The following is a 17,719-nucleotide window of genomic DNA, read 5'->3' as shown; positions in this document are numbered from 1 at the left end:
CAGGTGAAAAGCACACTCTGAGCAAAATCGTAAGTGGCACTGCCCAACTTCCTTAAAACAGCATGAAATGACACGGTAGGAACACGTTACCAAACGTTACACACAGCCTGGAATGACAGCAAAGAGCCACGTCATGTCAAGGGCACGGTTAGCTGGATGCAGGACACTTCTGAAGAGTATGAGATTTCCTGATAACCACAGCCCAGGCTGGATGAGGAGGCAGCCATAGCCCCAACTGGGCACAGACTGAGCTGGCCCCTCATCTCTGCCTACACTTGGAGCATAGTTTCCCACAGAAGCAGTGGGATGCTGCGGTTCTGAGGCTCCATGTGGGAACCTGTCTACTACTGACCAAGTCTATAAAATATCTCTAGGTGGAAACATTCACGCTTCTGCCTAGCCCTTTTCCACAGGTGCCTGGGCACGGCATAGGGGAGCAGGAAATAGCTCCTGGGGCCTATGGGAAATGCAAGGCCTTAGCTGGATTAGCAGAGTGAAGGGCAGAGGCTCTTCTCCAGGCCTAAGCTCCAGGAACCTCAACTAGTGATACTTATACTACTTCAGTACCAATGTAACCATGGCACATAACACTGACCTCCTAGACACAGACTGAGCCACATAGTCTCTTCATTTTAATCTTATAATCAGAAAAGAAACTAAAAGTAGAAAAATAATAAAAGCATGAAAAATGACAAATAAAATACATCCGGCTGTCTAATAGTTCCTGAAATTCTCTGCCTCCTGCCATAGCAGGCCCTCCATGCAAGAACAGGACCACAGCCCTGGGGTCTGAGGTAGAGGAGGAGGGGACAGAGAGTGGAAAGCCCCCAGGGACAGGGGAATCACCTGGCCAGGACACCACTTCCTCAGAAAGGCACCGTGGGGGCTGGGAGCCAGGGGCTTCCCATCATTCTGAAGCCTCTGGGACAACTTGAGATGCTGGGGCTGGGGAGGCCTGGCTTCCCCGACTCCTAGCAACAGGGAAGAACTTTGGAAAGTCAATAAGAAATATTATATACTATTAAACTGATGGATTATGAAAACCTCTCAAGTATATAAATTTCCCACAAGACTAAATGTCCTCTGCCAGAAAAGAGAAGTCGGAACCAAGGCTGTAAACCTGCATTCTTGGCCCAGGCTTGGCTGCACGTCCTACTTCTTTTCTTGCATTAAGGAGGCTTTTCCTGCTCCCGGCTTAAGACTGATTAAATGACACGATCATTATTGTACATAACACAGGAAATATAACCCCCTTTATTCTAAAATATATGCTAACCCTGGTGCTCAGGCTCCCTGTGCTCTGTGTTCTGGCATGAGCAGGTTTGTAATTCAAGCAGTATTCTGCTCCACTCAACATTCTGTGACCCCTACAGAGCTCCTAATGCCAGAGGCTCCGCCTGCACTTTCCTGTGGGAGACAGGCACCAGCCTGAGGTGGGCAGCAGTGAGGAGAGACAGCAGAAGTTTCTAGAAATTATACCAAGTTCTCTGTCGTACTAAGACTACTACACGCATGAGGACTGTCTAGATGAAACCCTCCAAATAGTTTTAGGCAGTTTTTTTTAAATTAAAAACAAACAAACAAACAAACTCTGAATGAAAACCAGGGATTATCTCAGAGAAATGGAGTTAAACCTGGCTGGTGTTTCCCTTCCTAGTCAGTAACACTAAAAGAGCCTGTACACAAAATGTTTCAAAGACTGAAAGAAAGGCTTTGATTCTTCTTCATCCCACACTCTCAGTTCATTACTATGCTTTCCTTAAGAAGGAAACTTCCAGAATGGCTCAAATTCAGCAAGTGTTTGAAAGCTGAACTTGCTCGTTTGGAAGCTGGATGTACAAGGGATCAGCAAGCATGTTTTTGCTTGTTGATCACAGGCATGCAGGAGCATGAACTGCAGCCCAGCACACTACCTGTGCTGGCTATCTCCGAGGTTCTAGTGCCCTGTTAGTCAAACACATGCCCAGGCCACCAGGACGCTCCCCCAGCAAAACTCCAACTGAGACCCTCCCATAAGGGAAAGGCAGAGAAAACATCTTTCCTGAGTACATCAAATGGCAAATATATTTTCATAATTTGAAAATGGCAATAAAAATAATAAAATATATATGACTTACCACCATCAGACACAGTTGCAGACTGAAAAAAAAGAGAGAAAGACATGAGTTAATTGCATCTCATGACAAGATTCAGGGAACAGCACTTCACTTCCTCCATCGAGAACACAACTCAAGGTCCTGGGAGACTCGAGACTCGCAGCTACCCAGGTAGGTGCCGAGAAGCAGACAGTGAGTCAAGCCTTGGGGCTCCAACTCCGCCCCAGCTGGTGACTCCCTGTAAGAGGAAGTTGCCGTCATTTTCACTTGAAAAGAACAAATCCCAGCATGTCTGACATCACAGTCTTATTAACAGCCCTTGTGATAGCTGCTTAAGACTGATGCCCCAGTGAGGGCACCCTGCAGGGCAGGGCTCTCAGTGCCAGACACTGTTCAGATCAGGCCCAGTGTATCCACCAGTGTCACCTCCACCCCAGAGTGGGACCTGGGCTGTGAGAAGGTAGGACAGAAAGTGTGTGTGTCCCTAACCACACACACACACACACACACACACACACACACACACACACACAGGAGAGTGGCTGTTACAGGCCTGGGGAAAGGCCTGGGGGCAGATAAAAAGACTTGGGGGTTGCTAAGAACTACTGGGTAGAAAGGCTGATCTTCTGGGAATAAAAACTGTCAGTGGTTCTGTGAGGGAGCCCAGCCTGGGCTCATGTGGACACTTGGTATTGGTCAAGCAGGTGGTAAGTGGCCCAGGATAGGGACCAGGAGAGAAAGGTAGCTGGATAAGGAGGCAGGCATCCTAGGGGCAGCAGAACGACCCAGTAGGAGAAGGTGGTGCATGGAAGAGCCAGTGTAGCCCGTGGTTATTAGGATCCCGGCCTCAGTACGGTTCTTCTCCAAAAGCAGGCAGGACAGCAGAGTGCCGGGGTGGCTCAGAAAAGGCATGTGACACAGAGCAGGTCCAGCAGCACTGCTTTCATGTCTGCAGCATGCCAAGATCCCAGAAAACCTCCCCTCCTGTGGCCCGGGCTATACTGGGCCCTACAGAAAGCTCCCTAGGTCCATGCTCCCAGGCTTTGTACTGCCAGGGTTCTACCGTTTTTGCCATAGCACTCAGGTCTCAGCTGAACAGAGCTTCTAAGAGAACAGACAGCAATTGAGCAGAGCATGGCTCACCATCAGATCTGGGTTTCCCCTAGGCATGTTGTAAGACCCCTCTAGTAAAACAACCTACTCAGGTGGCGTCCACCAGACACTCCAGTGGCAGTCAACATATGGCCATAAGACACCGTCCACTCTCCCCAAGTAAGTCAAAGGACGTATGATCCACAACCCACCAGGGCACCTGGATTTGTGCACTCCCTATCTAACTCTACACCCATGTCCAGGCCTACCAGGCAGCCATCTAGAACTCTCTATCCACCCTGGCTGACATTGAGGGGCTCCTATCACTACCCTGCTATGATACATGATGAAGGACTCAATGGGTCCACCTTGATAGCCAGCTTCCACCTATGACCAAGAGACTGTCATGGAACATAGAAGTCATTTCTTACTATGACTGCTACAACCTGTGATGGGGTCTGAATCCACAAAAACTCAGGTCTAAGGAATCCAGTTTCCCTAGTCACCAACAGGGTGCATCTAATTAATTTTTAATTTTTAATTTATGTATGTTGTTATTTAGCCTGCCTGGAGGTCTGTCACCACGTGTGTGCCTGGTGCCCCAAAGGCCAGAAGAGGGCATCAGATTTGTAACCCTGGAACTGGAGTTACAAATGACTGTGAGCTGCTATGTGGATGCTGGGTATTGAACCCGTGTCCTCTGGAAGAGCAGCCAGTGCTCTTAACTGCTGAGCCACCTCCCCAGCCCTGCAGCCACTTAACTTTCCCCTTGCTGGACATCTACAAGCAGTATTTGACCATCCTGTATGCTGGCCTCCTTTACAGGCTGGATTTCCCATGCCATGGCCAGTCATCTGCCACCACAGTGTGAGGCTGAAAGGCACCAGAGCCAGCTCTTCCTGGGGACTCTCTGCTGCCATGCATATTCAGAAATCCTGTCGATCTTAGAGTGTAAACCTCAACAAGGTGTCACCTTGTGTTACTCAAGACAAACACAGCCCCTCAAATCATAGCTGACTAGACACAGATACCAGGAAATTTCAACACACAGCAGAACCCACAGTTAGAGAAGCAGAGAGGCCTAGAAACAGGGACCTAGAAGCCAAAGACAGGCAGTAAGAAGATGGCCTTCAAGGACCGATACCCATGAGAAAGTGGGAATGAGCACAGCGCTGTATCCATCTGACAGTGCATTGAGTCAAGTTCAAGAGACACCTTTTAGAAAAGGTAACCTTTCAATTTTTGAAACAGTTTTAACTGATAGGAAAAAGTCAGGACAGAGATGTGTACTTTTTAATATGTTATTGTTACAAAAGTCAGAGTCCTCGAGAAAGAGAAGGCAGTCAGGGGATCGGGAGCAGTAAGGAAAAGCCACGGCCACTGGTGAGCAGCCTGGCCACAGTACTGTCATTCACTCTATCTCCTCTGAGACGCTCCCCTCATTTGGCACAGTCCTTAAGGAGGCTGTCCTGGGGCAGGACAGGGCACAGTCCTCTGGGAAGCAGCAGCATGACCCACCTTCAGGAGTCCCTATACACGCAACACCAGAGCACAAGCTCGGCCATACCCAAGGGAGGCCCACACATGCCAGAATCAGGAGAAACATGAGCTGGAGCGATGGCTCAGTGGTTAAGAGCCCTGGCAGGTAGCTCTTCCAGAGGACCTGGGTTAAATGCCCAGCACCCATGGGGTAGCTCACAACCATCTGCAACTCCAGAGCCCTCTTCTGATCTCCACAGGTAAAAGGCACATACATGCTGCACAGACATACATGTACACAAAACACTCATACACACTAATCATTTTTGAAAGGAGTCAGTAGAAACATCAGCAGTTTCACATACTAGAAAGGTCTCGACAGAATGACAAGCAGCCATGAGACCATGCAGAAATGAATGGTGCCATTAGAAGAGAGGAGGCAGTGGTCGGATGTAAGGGAGGAATGAGGAGGCACAGGGAAGGGGAAGAGGCAGGAGCCCCTAACTCATTCCCCTTTTCCTTAGGATTCGTAACAGTCCCAAAGGATGTTGCCTCAATGGTAAACCAGTCACCTGCAGTTCAATGTGACTTTTTACATTACATTGTGATTTCCAGAACATTTATCCCCCAGGGCATTGGAGGGATGGAGCATTCACAACATGGGCTCAGCACAGCAGTCATACTGTGCTGCCAGGACCTGACTGGGCTGGCCTGTGTTCCCGACGGAAGGAAATCAGGAGGAGCCTGAATAACCAGAGGTGTTTCTCATACTCCTGAGGGCATGGGAAGGAGGACACTGTGGCTAACTGTGAGAGGTACAGTCACCTGTGGTGAGAAACTGCACACTATGTCATCAGCGCCACTGCTAACAATGCAGTGGTTTTCACAGTACTGTCACAGGGGTGTCACTTTCCTTACAAACTATCCATAAAGGACTGACGTCAGTCAGCTGCCCTCGGAGGACATGGTTATGGCTTCCTTACACAGAGAAAGACCATGCATACCTGAAGTTCACAACAGCATGATCACCATACCAGATGGCGTACCCTCACCTTCCAAGGTATCTGTGTGGGGAATCTACTCTCGGCCACCCAAGTGTGGGCCCACATCAATGAGCATGGGCATCCCTGAGTCCACAGCACTTTACCGACCTGTGATCTCCCTAACAAAGGGCACATGTGACGTGGTCTGCACGTGTTATTCAGAAAACCAGCTCCTCTGCCACTTTGCAAGAAGGATTTATCTATTTTTAGTTTTTGAGACAGGGTCTCACTATGAAGCCCGGGCTGGCCTGGAACGCACTCTGTAGATCAGACTGGCCTCAGGCCCCAGAGATTTGCCTGCTTCTGACCCTGCCTCTGGAGTGTTGGGATTAAAGGCTTCACTAATACACCTAGCCTGTAAGTAAAGTGTTTTGTTCTGATTTTTTTCCTTGTTGCTATTGAGCTGTTTGAGTTTCTCATATATTACTAACCCTTAATGGGTACATGGTTAGCAAGTATTCTCTCGCCTGTGAGATTGTCTCTTTGTTTTCTTGACATTGCCTTTACTGTAAGGAGTTCCTGGCTTGGGGTCCTTTAGAAGTGGACTGTGACCTGGAAGTGTAAGCTGAAACAAACCCTTTCTCACCTAAGTTGCTTCTGGTCAGGATGATTTATCAAACTGGAACAGTGTGTTATGTGTATGCAAGCATCTGAGTGTGCATCTCTGAGTGTCTATGTGTGGACATGTGTCCTAAAGGGATGCATACTTACCTCCCCACATACTAACCCACAGGGGTTAGTCTGAGGACTGCTGGTGGCTGCCAAGAAGGAGTCAATCCTTTCCTGCTGGCTGCATGCTCTAACCCAATATGGAGCTGTTGCCCCAGATCACACAGCAGTCTCACCTGGCAGGGTCCCTTCCCTGGGCTCAGATAAACTAGCACCTCCTCTGGATGGCCCCCCACTTGCTACCCTCTGGCCAGGTCCTGTCTGCTCTGGGGCTCTTTGGCTGCGGAATGAGAAGGGTGGTTCCACAGAGCTCAAGGAGCCCCAGCTAAGGGCTGGACTGCACTGCCGAGCTGGCATCAAAGCCCAGTACCTGTAGCTACAACCTGCAGCCTACCAGTACTCTTTATGCTCTTAGACACAGCACATAGCTGCACCAACACAACATAGTACTTCTCTTTTTAAGAGAAAATAAAGGGACAGCTGGAGCCCATGCTCACCTAGGGCAAGGCAGAAGAGGCGCACAGCAGCTGCACGCCTGGAAGACGTGGACAAGAAGAACTTCTGTGATCCAAGAGCCAAAGTAGACGGCAGGTCAGTGGGAACATTCTAAGTTCTTTCTGCTTAGAGCTACTCAACAAGCAGGACCTCAGGGGGGAAAAAAGTTTGGAATGGAGAGTGTGCTTGGAGAGGAGCGGGAGGGAGAGAAAGAGAGGGAGAGACTGAGGCTGTAAAAGAGCGTTTCCATTTTCAGTACAATCAGAAGACATGGGGACCAGGGAACTAAGGACCACATCTCTCACAGAGCCTCACATCTGTGCCCCTCTCACTGCTGTGAAACCTAGAAGATTCCGAGAAGCACTTAGTCCAGACAAGTACTGTGACAAGGTGGCACGTGGCAAGCACCACACACACACAGCTGAGTGTCACATCTGACTGAAATGTTCTCCTGCAGTGAGGCTGAGCGGGCACAAGCACCCAGTCCTTTATCCTAGAGCCTCCTACTGTAAGTCAGGCAAATCTCCATGCCTCTCCCAGCAGCCCCACTGTCTAGGCACCACCCTGGGCTCTGGTAACTGTGAGGCACAGGCCACAGGCAGTCTCTGCGATCAGGATGGGCAGTGTGTAGGGAAACACATGCTACAATGTTCACACTCACACACAGCCATGGCTGACCATCTGCGCCTGCAGTACTCCTTACAAAACTGAACATGGAAACCCAACCCACACAGCCCTTCAGGGAAGGAAGTCCCTGTCCGTCAACCTGTCAAAGGCCCACAGACTCCAAGCATGGATCAGCACTCCAAGTAAGGTAAAGGGGAGGGGAGGGGAGAACATGTGAACTTGGCTAAGAGTCTGAAGGTCAAGTTCACGGCTGCTGATGTGAAGCATCAGAGTCTGGGCCTGAGTCAGAGAGAGCTAGGAGAGAGGTATAGGGGTGGGAGATAAATCAAGTCTGACGGAGCTCCCAGATATCCAGGGGAAGGCAGGGATGTGTGGAGGGTTCTGGGGCCCAGGGAGGCAGTGAAGGCTGTAACGGTTGGGGGTGGCAGTGTGTAGGTGACTTAGTTTCAAGGTCTGGAACAAAGCCTGTGTTGACAAAGACAGGTAGAGTTAGGGACAACACCTTACATGGCGGAGAGGCTGGACCTGCAGGACTAGGAGGACATGTGCCTCTGCAGAAGCATATTCTTGTGAATCCCCACTGCAATATCCTAGTGGGTCACCGCCCAGCCATAGCCTGGACACATGTCAGCAGCACTCTTTCAACTGCACGTCAAAGCAGCTTTACACTATTCCACTTTTGACTGCTAGGAAAACAGGTCCGTGGACATCTACCCACGGTTAGTGCCCACATAAATGGTCTGGACTGTCTAAAGTTTTCCTAATGCAAGTAAGTTGTTCGTGTGAACATGCTGAATACGCCTAAGCGTCATGGTCATGTTTTAAGCACTAGCTGCTCCTTGCTTCCTAGCTTTTTTCAATCCCACAAGCAGCTGACCAGCTTCACCTTGCTGTGCACTTCAGAGCACTGTGGGTCTGCCATGCTCAGTCCTGGTCAGAACATCATTTCAGAGTGCTACAATAGGTAGTCCATGGCAGACGAACAGGGGAATTTAATTTGACTAGAAGAGAAACTCAAAGGGGGAAAAGATTCCACAATATTCTTCAAGCTCAGCCCACCAAGGCTCAGCCAGAGCCAGGCAGAGGCAACCTCAAACACATCGCCTGCTTTTCTCACGTCCCACGGCTGCCACCGGCTGAGCCGCACTCATCACTGCTGAGCATACCCACACTGCCAGCTCCACGGCTGCCAGTCTCTTTTCACACAGGACAGGCAGTATGAGGACAAGTCAGAAGGTTCCAGACACAAGAGGCAACAGGCACTCTGGACCCTGGAACCTGAGCCGCCCCTCATGCCACACGGCCCAAGTCCTCTCAACACTCGTCTTCTGTGCTATTCATTTACTTCCCCATGTCCCAACAAGGCTCTGCCTTCACCAAAACTCAGAGGTCTTTTGCTATGTCATGGCACAGCTAGAGCCATACAGGCAACAGAGCCCCCAGCAGGAGCTGGTGCATGCCCTGTACATGTTACCCACTAAAGTCCTACTTACCACCCCAAGGAGACAATGGGCCTTCCGCACACCCCAGAAAGAAAAGTCATGTATTTTCTTTACAACAGGACCAGTTTTCACTATATTAAATATTAAACAGAACTCAATACAATCCAATGGCCACTCTCCCACAATGTGGTCCCATGATGACCACATGGCCCAACCTGCCGGTCCTAACATCTGAGGCCTGGGGCAGAAACAGCATCCCACCTGTGGGATGTGCTGACTGTCACCCCAATCCACACAGGACCTTAAATGCTTCTAGGTACAACTGCCACTCCCAAGAGACCACCTAGGAGAAGGGAGACCCTGGAAGGGTGTTGGCAGATTAGAAATGCTTTCCTATGATAACTCATGTTTCTTTTGACTACAGGTTTTACTCTCCTTAAGTAGTTCTTACACCAGTGCCCAGGACCACATCTAATAGTCATGCAGTCCAGCACATGTATGGCAAAGGGCACATGTGTTCCCAATCTACATAATCTGAGGAAGCCATGGTCAGTGTTTCCGGCCACTGAAAGACTCTTGGCTCTCTGTGTCTAATTCCCATTCGGCTGTCCATGTGCCCTGAGAGACAGTGGACAGGACCTAGGAAAACTAGAAAGCTGCTTGCCTCAGGGCAAAGAAAGTACAGACGCCTGCCCTTTAAGAAAGGCTGCAGTGAGCATATACACTATACACAGAACCCCAGTATTCTTAGGAGACCCCCTATTTTAGACAAGCAATCTGAGGCTCAGAGGAAAGAAGATTCCCTTGGGACCCGGGGTTTGAGAACAGTCTCTCTACTTTACATCCAACACCGAGACGGGAGCACCTGTCTCGGTCCCCAGCAGAATGACTCAGCTGGCCAGCGCCTGGTGGGAAAGAGAAAGCTAGGAAGCAGGGAGCTGTCACTGCCGCAAACACAACCATGCCACCTAAAGCACTCAACCTGGTGGGAACTGCTCTACCCTGGAAACCCACCCCTGACCCATGGGACCAGTTCTGGCCCTGAGGCAAAGAAAGGGTACGGCCGTCCTCCTGTGCACTAGTATTCTACACTCACACCTGGCGCTGACATTCTAGCAGCTTCTCCTCCAGGAAGTGTGAACTAAGTAGTAGGAAGAAAGATTAAGCAATTCCCAGGAAAGGAAAAATTTGAAATCAGTACCCAGACATTAATGACAATCTTCTATATAAGCTTAAATTTATTTTACCTTCCTATCAACACGGAACTTCCACAAAAAGAAAAATGCTCTTTTTGTCTTCTCTCAAACATTTTTTAAAAAACACTCTATAACACATTCAACTCCATACACTCCTATAATAACCAAACATTAAACTCTAGTACTCGTCTGTATGTTCCTGCAGAGCCAATTTGTTATATTTTGAAATGTGAGCTACAAGCTAGCAATTTAACAAGCAGAGAAATGTTAATGTTTATCCACTTGAAACGCAGGATTTCAACCAAACACTCACTAACGTCTTTAAGAGCTGTTAGAATTACTCTGGGTAACTAAAAGAAAAACGTGCTTTCAGACAGGCTCCCAAGGGGTTAGGAGGGACCAGTGTCCCAAGCAGCCACAGACAGCCTGAGTCCCACACTCACCCATGGAGCTCACTCTGCCCTGCTGACCAGCCCAGCCCTGCACCGGGGCTGTGGTCCTTGCTGTGGCACTCACTCCACTGGGTTCTCATGATCCCGTTAAAGCAGCTTCAAAGTTGACACTTCAAAGCACCTGAAAATTCCACAACTACTATTCCCGGAACAGGTAGAGATAAAGCAGTAACCCGGATGGCAGGCTTTCTTACGGAAGTCCATTTACACAACACACGGCAGCTGGATGGCTTACCTGCTGGTCAGTAAAAACATCCGAATCATCTGACAGCCCCTTTCCCAAATTCATCTTAAGACAAGAAAACGTCCATAACGCGCCAGGCACCTGGATCTAAAACCTCATCCAACACAGCAGCGTGCCTGTGCATGTCAGAAAAGTTCAGACATTTCAGTTCCATGTGCTCCCTTCGTCACCCATAGCAACAGGACACCGAGGAAGCTGTGGTCTGCCAGGGACTTTGCCTCTATCTTGATCGACTCATACAGAAGAGCCATTTATATATAAATCACCCTGTGAGATCATTTTTAAAGCATTTCCTCTACAGAATCTGAAGAGCAACACTAGCTGATAGGGGTAATTTCTCAGCACAACAGCTGCAGAGAATTTGTGTTTTAGCGGCGTGGTATGGTTTGCAACCTTAATTACAGTTGCCGCTGATTCTATTATAAGCCTGCTCCATATGCACGCGCTTCCTCGGTGGCAGCCAGCAGGATCTAGTATGTTCCTAAAAACCCCTCCACCTCCACGCAGCATCTGTGATACATGATTGGCTATGTTTGCTTCCCAAGTATGAACAACCCAAGAATGTGTGAACCTGATGGATCCTGGCTTGTGAAAGAAAGAAGGGGAGAAAGAAACTGTGGCTATAACCTGGGTCCCATTGCAAAATTACCTGCCGCTTCCCTGAGACTCGGTGAACGGCTCACCTAGGTGTCTCCGGGCATCACGGTCTGGCCAAGCAGGCTCTGCAGTCCTCCATCACCCTAGACCATTGGGTTAGGTGGGGCAGCCCCAGAAATGACAAATGCAGTGCCTCTGGCCTTTAGGCTAGGCTGGGCCTTGGGTCTGTCAGGCCACCAGACGGGAGTGCCTAGGGCTTTTCCTTGAGAGAGATGTGTGACCACAGGGTCAGCATCAAGGGGCTGAAGCCACAGCACCTTACCTGCCCTTCCATGTGGAAGCTACAGTGACTGCCAGCCAGGGTGAGAACCTGCAATAGCTCAAGTCTCCTTAGACCAGTGGCTTTGGGGGAGCTGCAGTCATGAACACGAGAACAGAGCCAGTGAAAGCAGCAATGGGCAGAGCTCATGTGCACCACCCTCGTCCCCACTGCTAGCACAGGTAAGGGCTGCTAACACCCAGACAGGAGGCTTACAAGGGAAGAAGCAAACAAGGGGAGCTAGAGATGGCCCAGACAGCCTAGTCCTCCCTCTGCAGAGATGCTCCTTGCTGAAAGGGAGCACCACCTCTGCTATGTGAGCAGTGTGGAGGCTGTGGTCAGTCCTGTGAATCCAATGGCTACTGGCCACAGGACACTGGGAACTGTTTCTATGCCGGTGACACACAGCAGTCAGAGTGACAAGTGTCCAAGGTGCTGGCACTAATCTACAGAGTTTTGGAAGGGGTGTAGAGGGCAGCACATCCTAGTCCACAAGCCCTCCAGACCCTAGAAACAGCTATGAGTGATCGAGGTGCACATGTGCCAGGTATGGTTAATGTGCAGAGAGGAACCTGAGGGGACCTTGGGAGACAACCCAGCCATATAACACTTAAGAACTTTAGACAGCAAGTGCTAGGTGCTTACTTTCATTATCCCAAACAGAAATGCCTGCATCCCATGTATGTTCCATCAGGAATTCGAAAGGAAGAAACAATGGGATCTTGTCTGTATGGATGCTGTGGTTCAGCCACAAGCAGCCTGGAGACTTAAGGCCACGTCCTCTCCTCATACCCGCTGTTTGGCCTAGCCTCTGTACCTGATGAGGTCATTGTTAAGGCTGAGACTGGCCTCTTCATCTGAGGACAGGCCTAGAAGACAACCAGGCCAATACCCAGGACTTGGTGCCATCCTGCTGTTTCCTGACCCACACGTGCTCTGAGCAAGGACTGATTAGCTGCCTGCCAGATCAGGGCCCAAGGGTGACAGATAACAGTGGTGGTAGCCAGAGCCTCACATGCCTTCCTGCCTTCTGCTCACTTCCAGTGCTGGGGGATCGTTTTAAAGTCTGGGCCCACCAGCCCCAGCACAGCCTCACAGATGTAAGTCTATGGCCAGCTCAGGAACCAGAAGCCAGGAAGACAGCAGCAGAGGATCTCACCAAGACAGTGAGATGTGAGCAGAAAGCACTGGCCACCAGCTCAGAGTGAGTCACTATCCACCCTCCAGCTCAGGCCAGCCGCCTCCCACACCAGCTACCTGGAGCCCAGAGAAGAGCCAAAGCCACCACATGGCAGATCAGTAAGTACATGTGGGCTGTCAGGTGGAACACTAAACCTAGAGTACCCAGAAGATTGCTACCTGGTCAGACAAGAAGTACCTACTAAGTGCCCATAGGAGCCCAGGAGTTGCCTTACACCCAGACCCAGCACGTGGAATAAGGAAGTTGGAGCAAACGGGGATGTGGACAAGGGGCTGGCCAGAAGCACAGGGACAAGAGGAGAGTACCAGCATTCTACGTGGGCAGAAGACCAAGACCAAGTGGAAGTGAGAACTCATGGGAGGTGGGTCCCCCAAAAGTTCTAGTGCAGACCAAAGGCTCCCCGAGCCCAGCCTCCCGTTCTTCACTCAAACATTGCTAATTGGACAGGAGGAGAGACTAGCCAGGCTGAGTCCCCTCCACCTACCAGCACCATCACAGCAGAGCAGAGCCTTAGGACCCTCACTGCCTCCTGCCCTCGCCCACTTTGCCAGAGCAGGCCCACCTCCCACTGGTGCTCTCCACGGCCTGCACCCACATCAGCTTCTGTTGGCTGCTGTGCTCCCAGACTAAAGGGTGTGCAGAAACGGAAGGGCCCCAGTGAGCCATAACTGAATGAGGAACTACTCCAGGCAGAGATCCCCTACTGTGTGTCTCTGAGTGAATGAAGACCACAATAATTCCCCTTATAAAGGACGGGAAGATAGGAGTATGAACGACCAAACTAAGCACACTTTTCGAATCGAAACTCTGGAAACAGTGAGGGGCAGATGTAAGAAATAAGAACACAGAGTTTACTCAGAGCTATCTGCAGAGCCGTCCTAGAGAAGGTAACCCGCTCTGCAACCACCAGCATGGGGGGGGGGGGATTGGGAGGGAGGCTGCAGTGGAAGCGACCAACCCTGCCAAACGTCAAGAAGGCACCTTCCCTTGCGTCCTGTCCTGGCTTCCGCTTGGGGTCTTTGCATGCTTTGCTAGGGGTCGGATGACAAGCAAGAAGAGTGGGCTGAGTCTACAGACAGCCTCAAAGCACCCACGTAGGGCCTCCTCCCACTGCTTCAGGGCTCTTCGATGGAGGCAAAACTGTGACTTGGGCACCCCCTGCTGCCCAGAACCTGCCATTGCCAGTACCAGCAAAACAGTACTGCCTTTACAGCAACAGGCAACTCTGCAGTAACCCTAGCTTAGATAAAAGAGGTCAAACCAGCTCCTCCCAGCACAGTGCTCTGCAGGGCCACTAACAGATCCCTTGAGTGCCGGAAGGAGTAGAGGCTGGAACATGGGCTTTAGCCAGGGACAGAGATCAGGGTACACAGGACAGGCAGGCATGGCCCGTGAATAGGGTAATGTGGGAGCCACAAGAAGGATCAATGTGGAGGCAAGATAGATGGTGAATGCCTGTAATCCCATCACTCCAGAGGCAGAGGCAAAGGAGCTGCTACAAGTTCAGGACCAGCCAGGCTACACAGTGAAACCTTGTCTCAAAAAACAAAACAAATGCCAGCAAGATGACAACTCATTGGATAAAGGTGCACGCCACAGAGCCTGATGAGTTAAATCCCTGGAATCCACACAGTAGGAGAGAACTGAATCCCACAAGTTGTCCTCTGACCTCCACACTGATGCTGTGGCACAAGCATGTATACACACACATACACACACCCACCACAAATTCATTCACTCATTCATTCAGTTGTTTAACTGGCTAATGAACAATCCAGAGCCACAGGGAGGCAGACAGAGTTCTTTATCCTGCTGTAGCCCTGTAGGCTCTACCTAGACAATCACAGGAAGCTCAGAGCAGAACACAGCGAGCTTCTCTGTGAAAGGCTCAGAGGGCACATGCTCAGCTTTGCAAGCCATCCTAACCCTGCCTTTACCACTCAGTGCCAATATAATATAAAAACAGCTGAGATACAAGCCTAGGTGATATGGCTGTGGTCATTAACTGGAGCAGCTCTAGCTCCCAGACCCTCACAAAGCACCTTCTATCCACCCTGCCCTCAGGTTCTATGCTGCAGCTCCTGTTACGTGGAAACATGACAGCCTGCTCTAGACAGCATTCTGAGGGCCCCAGCCCAGGACAGTGCCTCCTGGACTCCCAATGGCTGTGCAAACTGTGGGCTCCTCCCTCTTGCACTGCCCTCCAGGCTTGTCCCCAGGCCTGATGGGTGATGTTGCTCTGTATGCTGTGAATGTGTTGCTCTGATTGGTTGATAAATAAAATGCTGATTGGCCAGTAGCCAGGCAGGAAGTATAGGCGGGATAAGCAGAGGAGAATTCTGGGAAGTGGAAGGCTGAGTCAAGAGACGCCAGCCCGCCAACCAGGGAGAAGCATGTAATGGCACACAGGTAAAGCCATGGAACACGTGGCAACACATAGATTAACAGAAATGGGCTGAGTTTAAATGTAAGAGCTAGTCAGTGGTAGGCCTGAGCTAATGGCCAAAGAGTTTTAATTAATATAAGCTTCTGAGTGATTACTTTATAAGCAGCTGCGGGGTTCGTGGGGCTGGGCAGGACCACAGAAAACTTCAGCTACACAGGCCCCTATCTAACTCCACTTGTTGCCCCAAGGCCCTTCTAAATACAGCCACACTAAGCTTCCGGAGAGACTGCACATCAGCTCTCACTGGCACAGCCCAACTGAGTCACAGGCAAGAGCCTGGATCACCCATCCCAGGCCCAAGGGCAGTTGCTCTCCCTCAGCTCCCTGCTACAAACTTACCCAAAGCTCTGTCACATCAAGAATAAGATCCAAGCTTTCATCCCAGCCCTCCCTGTCCTTCAGACACACTGCCTGTGACCTGAGTTCTTTGTGGTTGGTTCCTTCTCAGTATGGAAGGCTCGGTCGGTATAGCCTCCTTCTCAAAATAGCCATGTTCCACTCTTCACCCAGAGAGCCTGGCTTATTGTCTCATTTTATTACCCTGCCTGTCCCCTGTCTGCTGATGTGGACAGCAGTCCCCTGGGCTCAAGATCTCTCCTGGGCACATCGCTGCCTATTGTGAATGAATGTCCTCAGAGTTTAAGCAACAGCCATCATGGGGAGTTCAGTTGGGCCACTACCCTGCAAAAGGATTGTTCCAGTTGGACTTATTGACTATTTACATATTCTCATGGAGGGGTTAGAAGGGTCACAAGCCCCCTCTCCTGAGTACCCTGTCTCTCCTTACCACCTGGTGTATGCAACTCTGCTTCATTGTACGTGACCTGGGGAGGGGCCAGAGTATATAAGCTGAGGGAGCTGAGATGAGGGGAGAAAGCACCACCTATGAACTATGAGGAAGCCCTCATCCCTGCTGAGTAGTCTTTCCAGATGTAGCCCTCTGGGGGAACCACATCCCTATAACTAACCCTTCATCTATGCTCTGTGAAGGAGTCTGTCTTAGTTAGGGTTACTATTGCTGTGATAAAACACATGACCAAAGCAACTTGGGGAGGAAAGGGTTTGTATGGCTTACATTTCCACATCACTGTTCATCATCAAAAGAAGTCAGGACAGAAACTCAAACAGGGCAGGATCCTGGAGGCAGGAACTGATGCAGAGGCCATGGAGGGGTGCTGCTTACTGGCCTGCCCCCATGGCTTGCTCAGCCTGCTTTCTTACAGAAGTCAGGACCAGCAGCCCAGGGATGGCACCACCCACCATGGGCTGGGCTCTCCCCTATCAATCACTAATTAAGAAAATTCCTTACAGGCTTGCCTACAGCCCAATCTTCTGGAGGCATTTTCTCAATTGAGGCTCCCTTTGGTCCGATGACTCTAGGTTGTGCCAAGTTGACAAAACTAGCCAGCAAAGAGCCCAATAAACTCTGTTCCCCAGAGTGAATTTTGGGGGAATCCAGTCTTGGCCCGTCACTGGGACCTCAGAAGAAGGGGTTAGATAGTGCTTACATCTTCACCTGGGAAGGAATGTTAGCACCAGTGTCACTTAAAGGAACAGTGTGGAATGACAGGAGGCAGGAAGGACAGGTGACCGCCCTACCACCCAGCCCTACAGTCTCCTGAAAGGGACAACTGACTATTATGCGATCAAGACTTGCCTGCTGGGGCAATGTCCTGGGTGTAGTCCTCACACACTCACAGTCTTGGCCACAGTATTCCTGGCTTCTTGCCCCAGGTTCTAACTTATTACGGAAGAAACGCTTATGTCCCTACCCTGCAGGAACTTGGTCATCTCCATATGGAATAAGGACACCCATGTCTCCCAGGTATCTACTAGAGGACCCAGTACCAAAAGCTCAGCATGGGATGATGGGGTGCACTCAGGACAAGACAAATAGACACCAGGAGACCTCAAGGCATGGTGACTGCTGTGGGCACTAATGCCACCATGTGATCAGAGCCAGCAGGCCTTGGAGGATGGCAAGGCTTTCTCCATACTTGCACGGTGGCCCCACAACAGCTACAGAACTAAACTCGATGTGACCAATGCCTCTTACTGTTGTGGAATATTATTTTAACTATGTAAAGGTGGGTTATATTTGTTTATGCTGTATTTGTTTAATTATGAAAAGATGTGTTGCTGTTTCATCTTGCCTGCCTAAAGCACCTGACTGGTCTAATAAAAAGCTGAACGGCCAATAGCTAGGCAGGAGAGAGGTAGGTGGGGTTGGTGGGCAGAAAGAATAAGTAGGAGAGAGAGAAGAGAATGAGAGGAGAGCCGGCAGGCAGGCAGCCACCAGCTAGCCAGACACAGAGTAGAAC

General features: G+C 50.2%; 1 protein-coding gene across 8 annotated transcripts in view; it reads right to left on the bottom strand.

The window, feature by feature from the left end:
• Rgs12 (regulator of G protein signaling 12) overlaps positions 1 to 17,719 on the bottom strand; it is a 101,677-nt gene that overhangs the window by 42,040 nt on the left and 41,918 nt on the right. For all 8 annotated transcript variants that reach the window (XM_059275746.1, XM_059275739.1, XM_059275742.1 and 5 more), the window contains exon 4: positions 2,118 to 2,139. In XM_059275746.1, coding sequence (XP_059131729.1) covers positions 2,118 to 2,139 — 22 coding nt within the window. The remainder of the gene's footprint in view (positions 1 to 2,117; positions 2,140 to 17,719) is intronic.

This window comes from Peromyscus eremicus, chromosome 10 (genome assembly GCF_949786415.1).
Source record: "Peromyscus eremicus chromosome 10, PerEre_H2_v1, whole genome shotgun sequence".
Classification (NCBI taxonomy): domain Eukaryota; kingdom Metazoa; phylum Chordata; class Mammalia; order Rodentia; family Cricetidae; genus Peromyscus; species Peromyscus eremicus.
The sequence above is the reverse complement of the archived record's forward strand: the minus strand, read 5'-3'. Positions and strand labels throughout refer to the sequence as shown.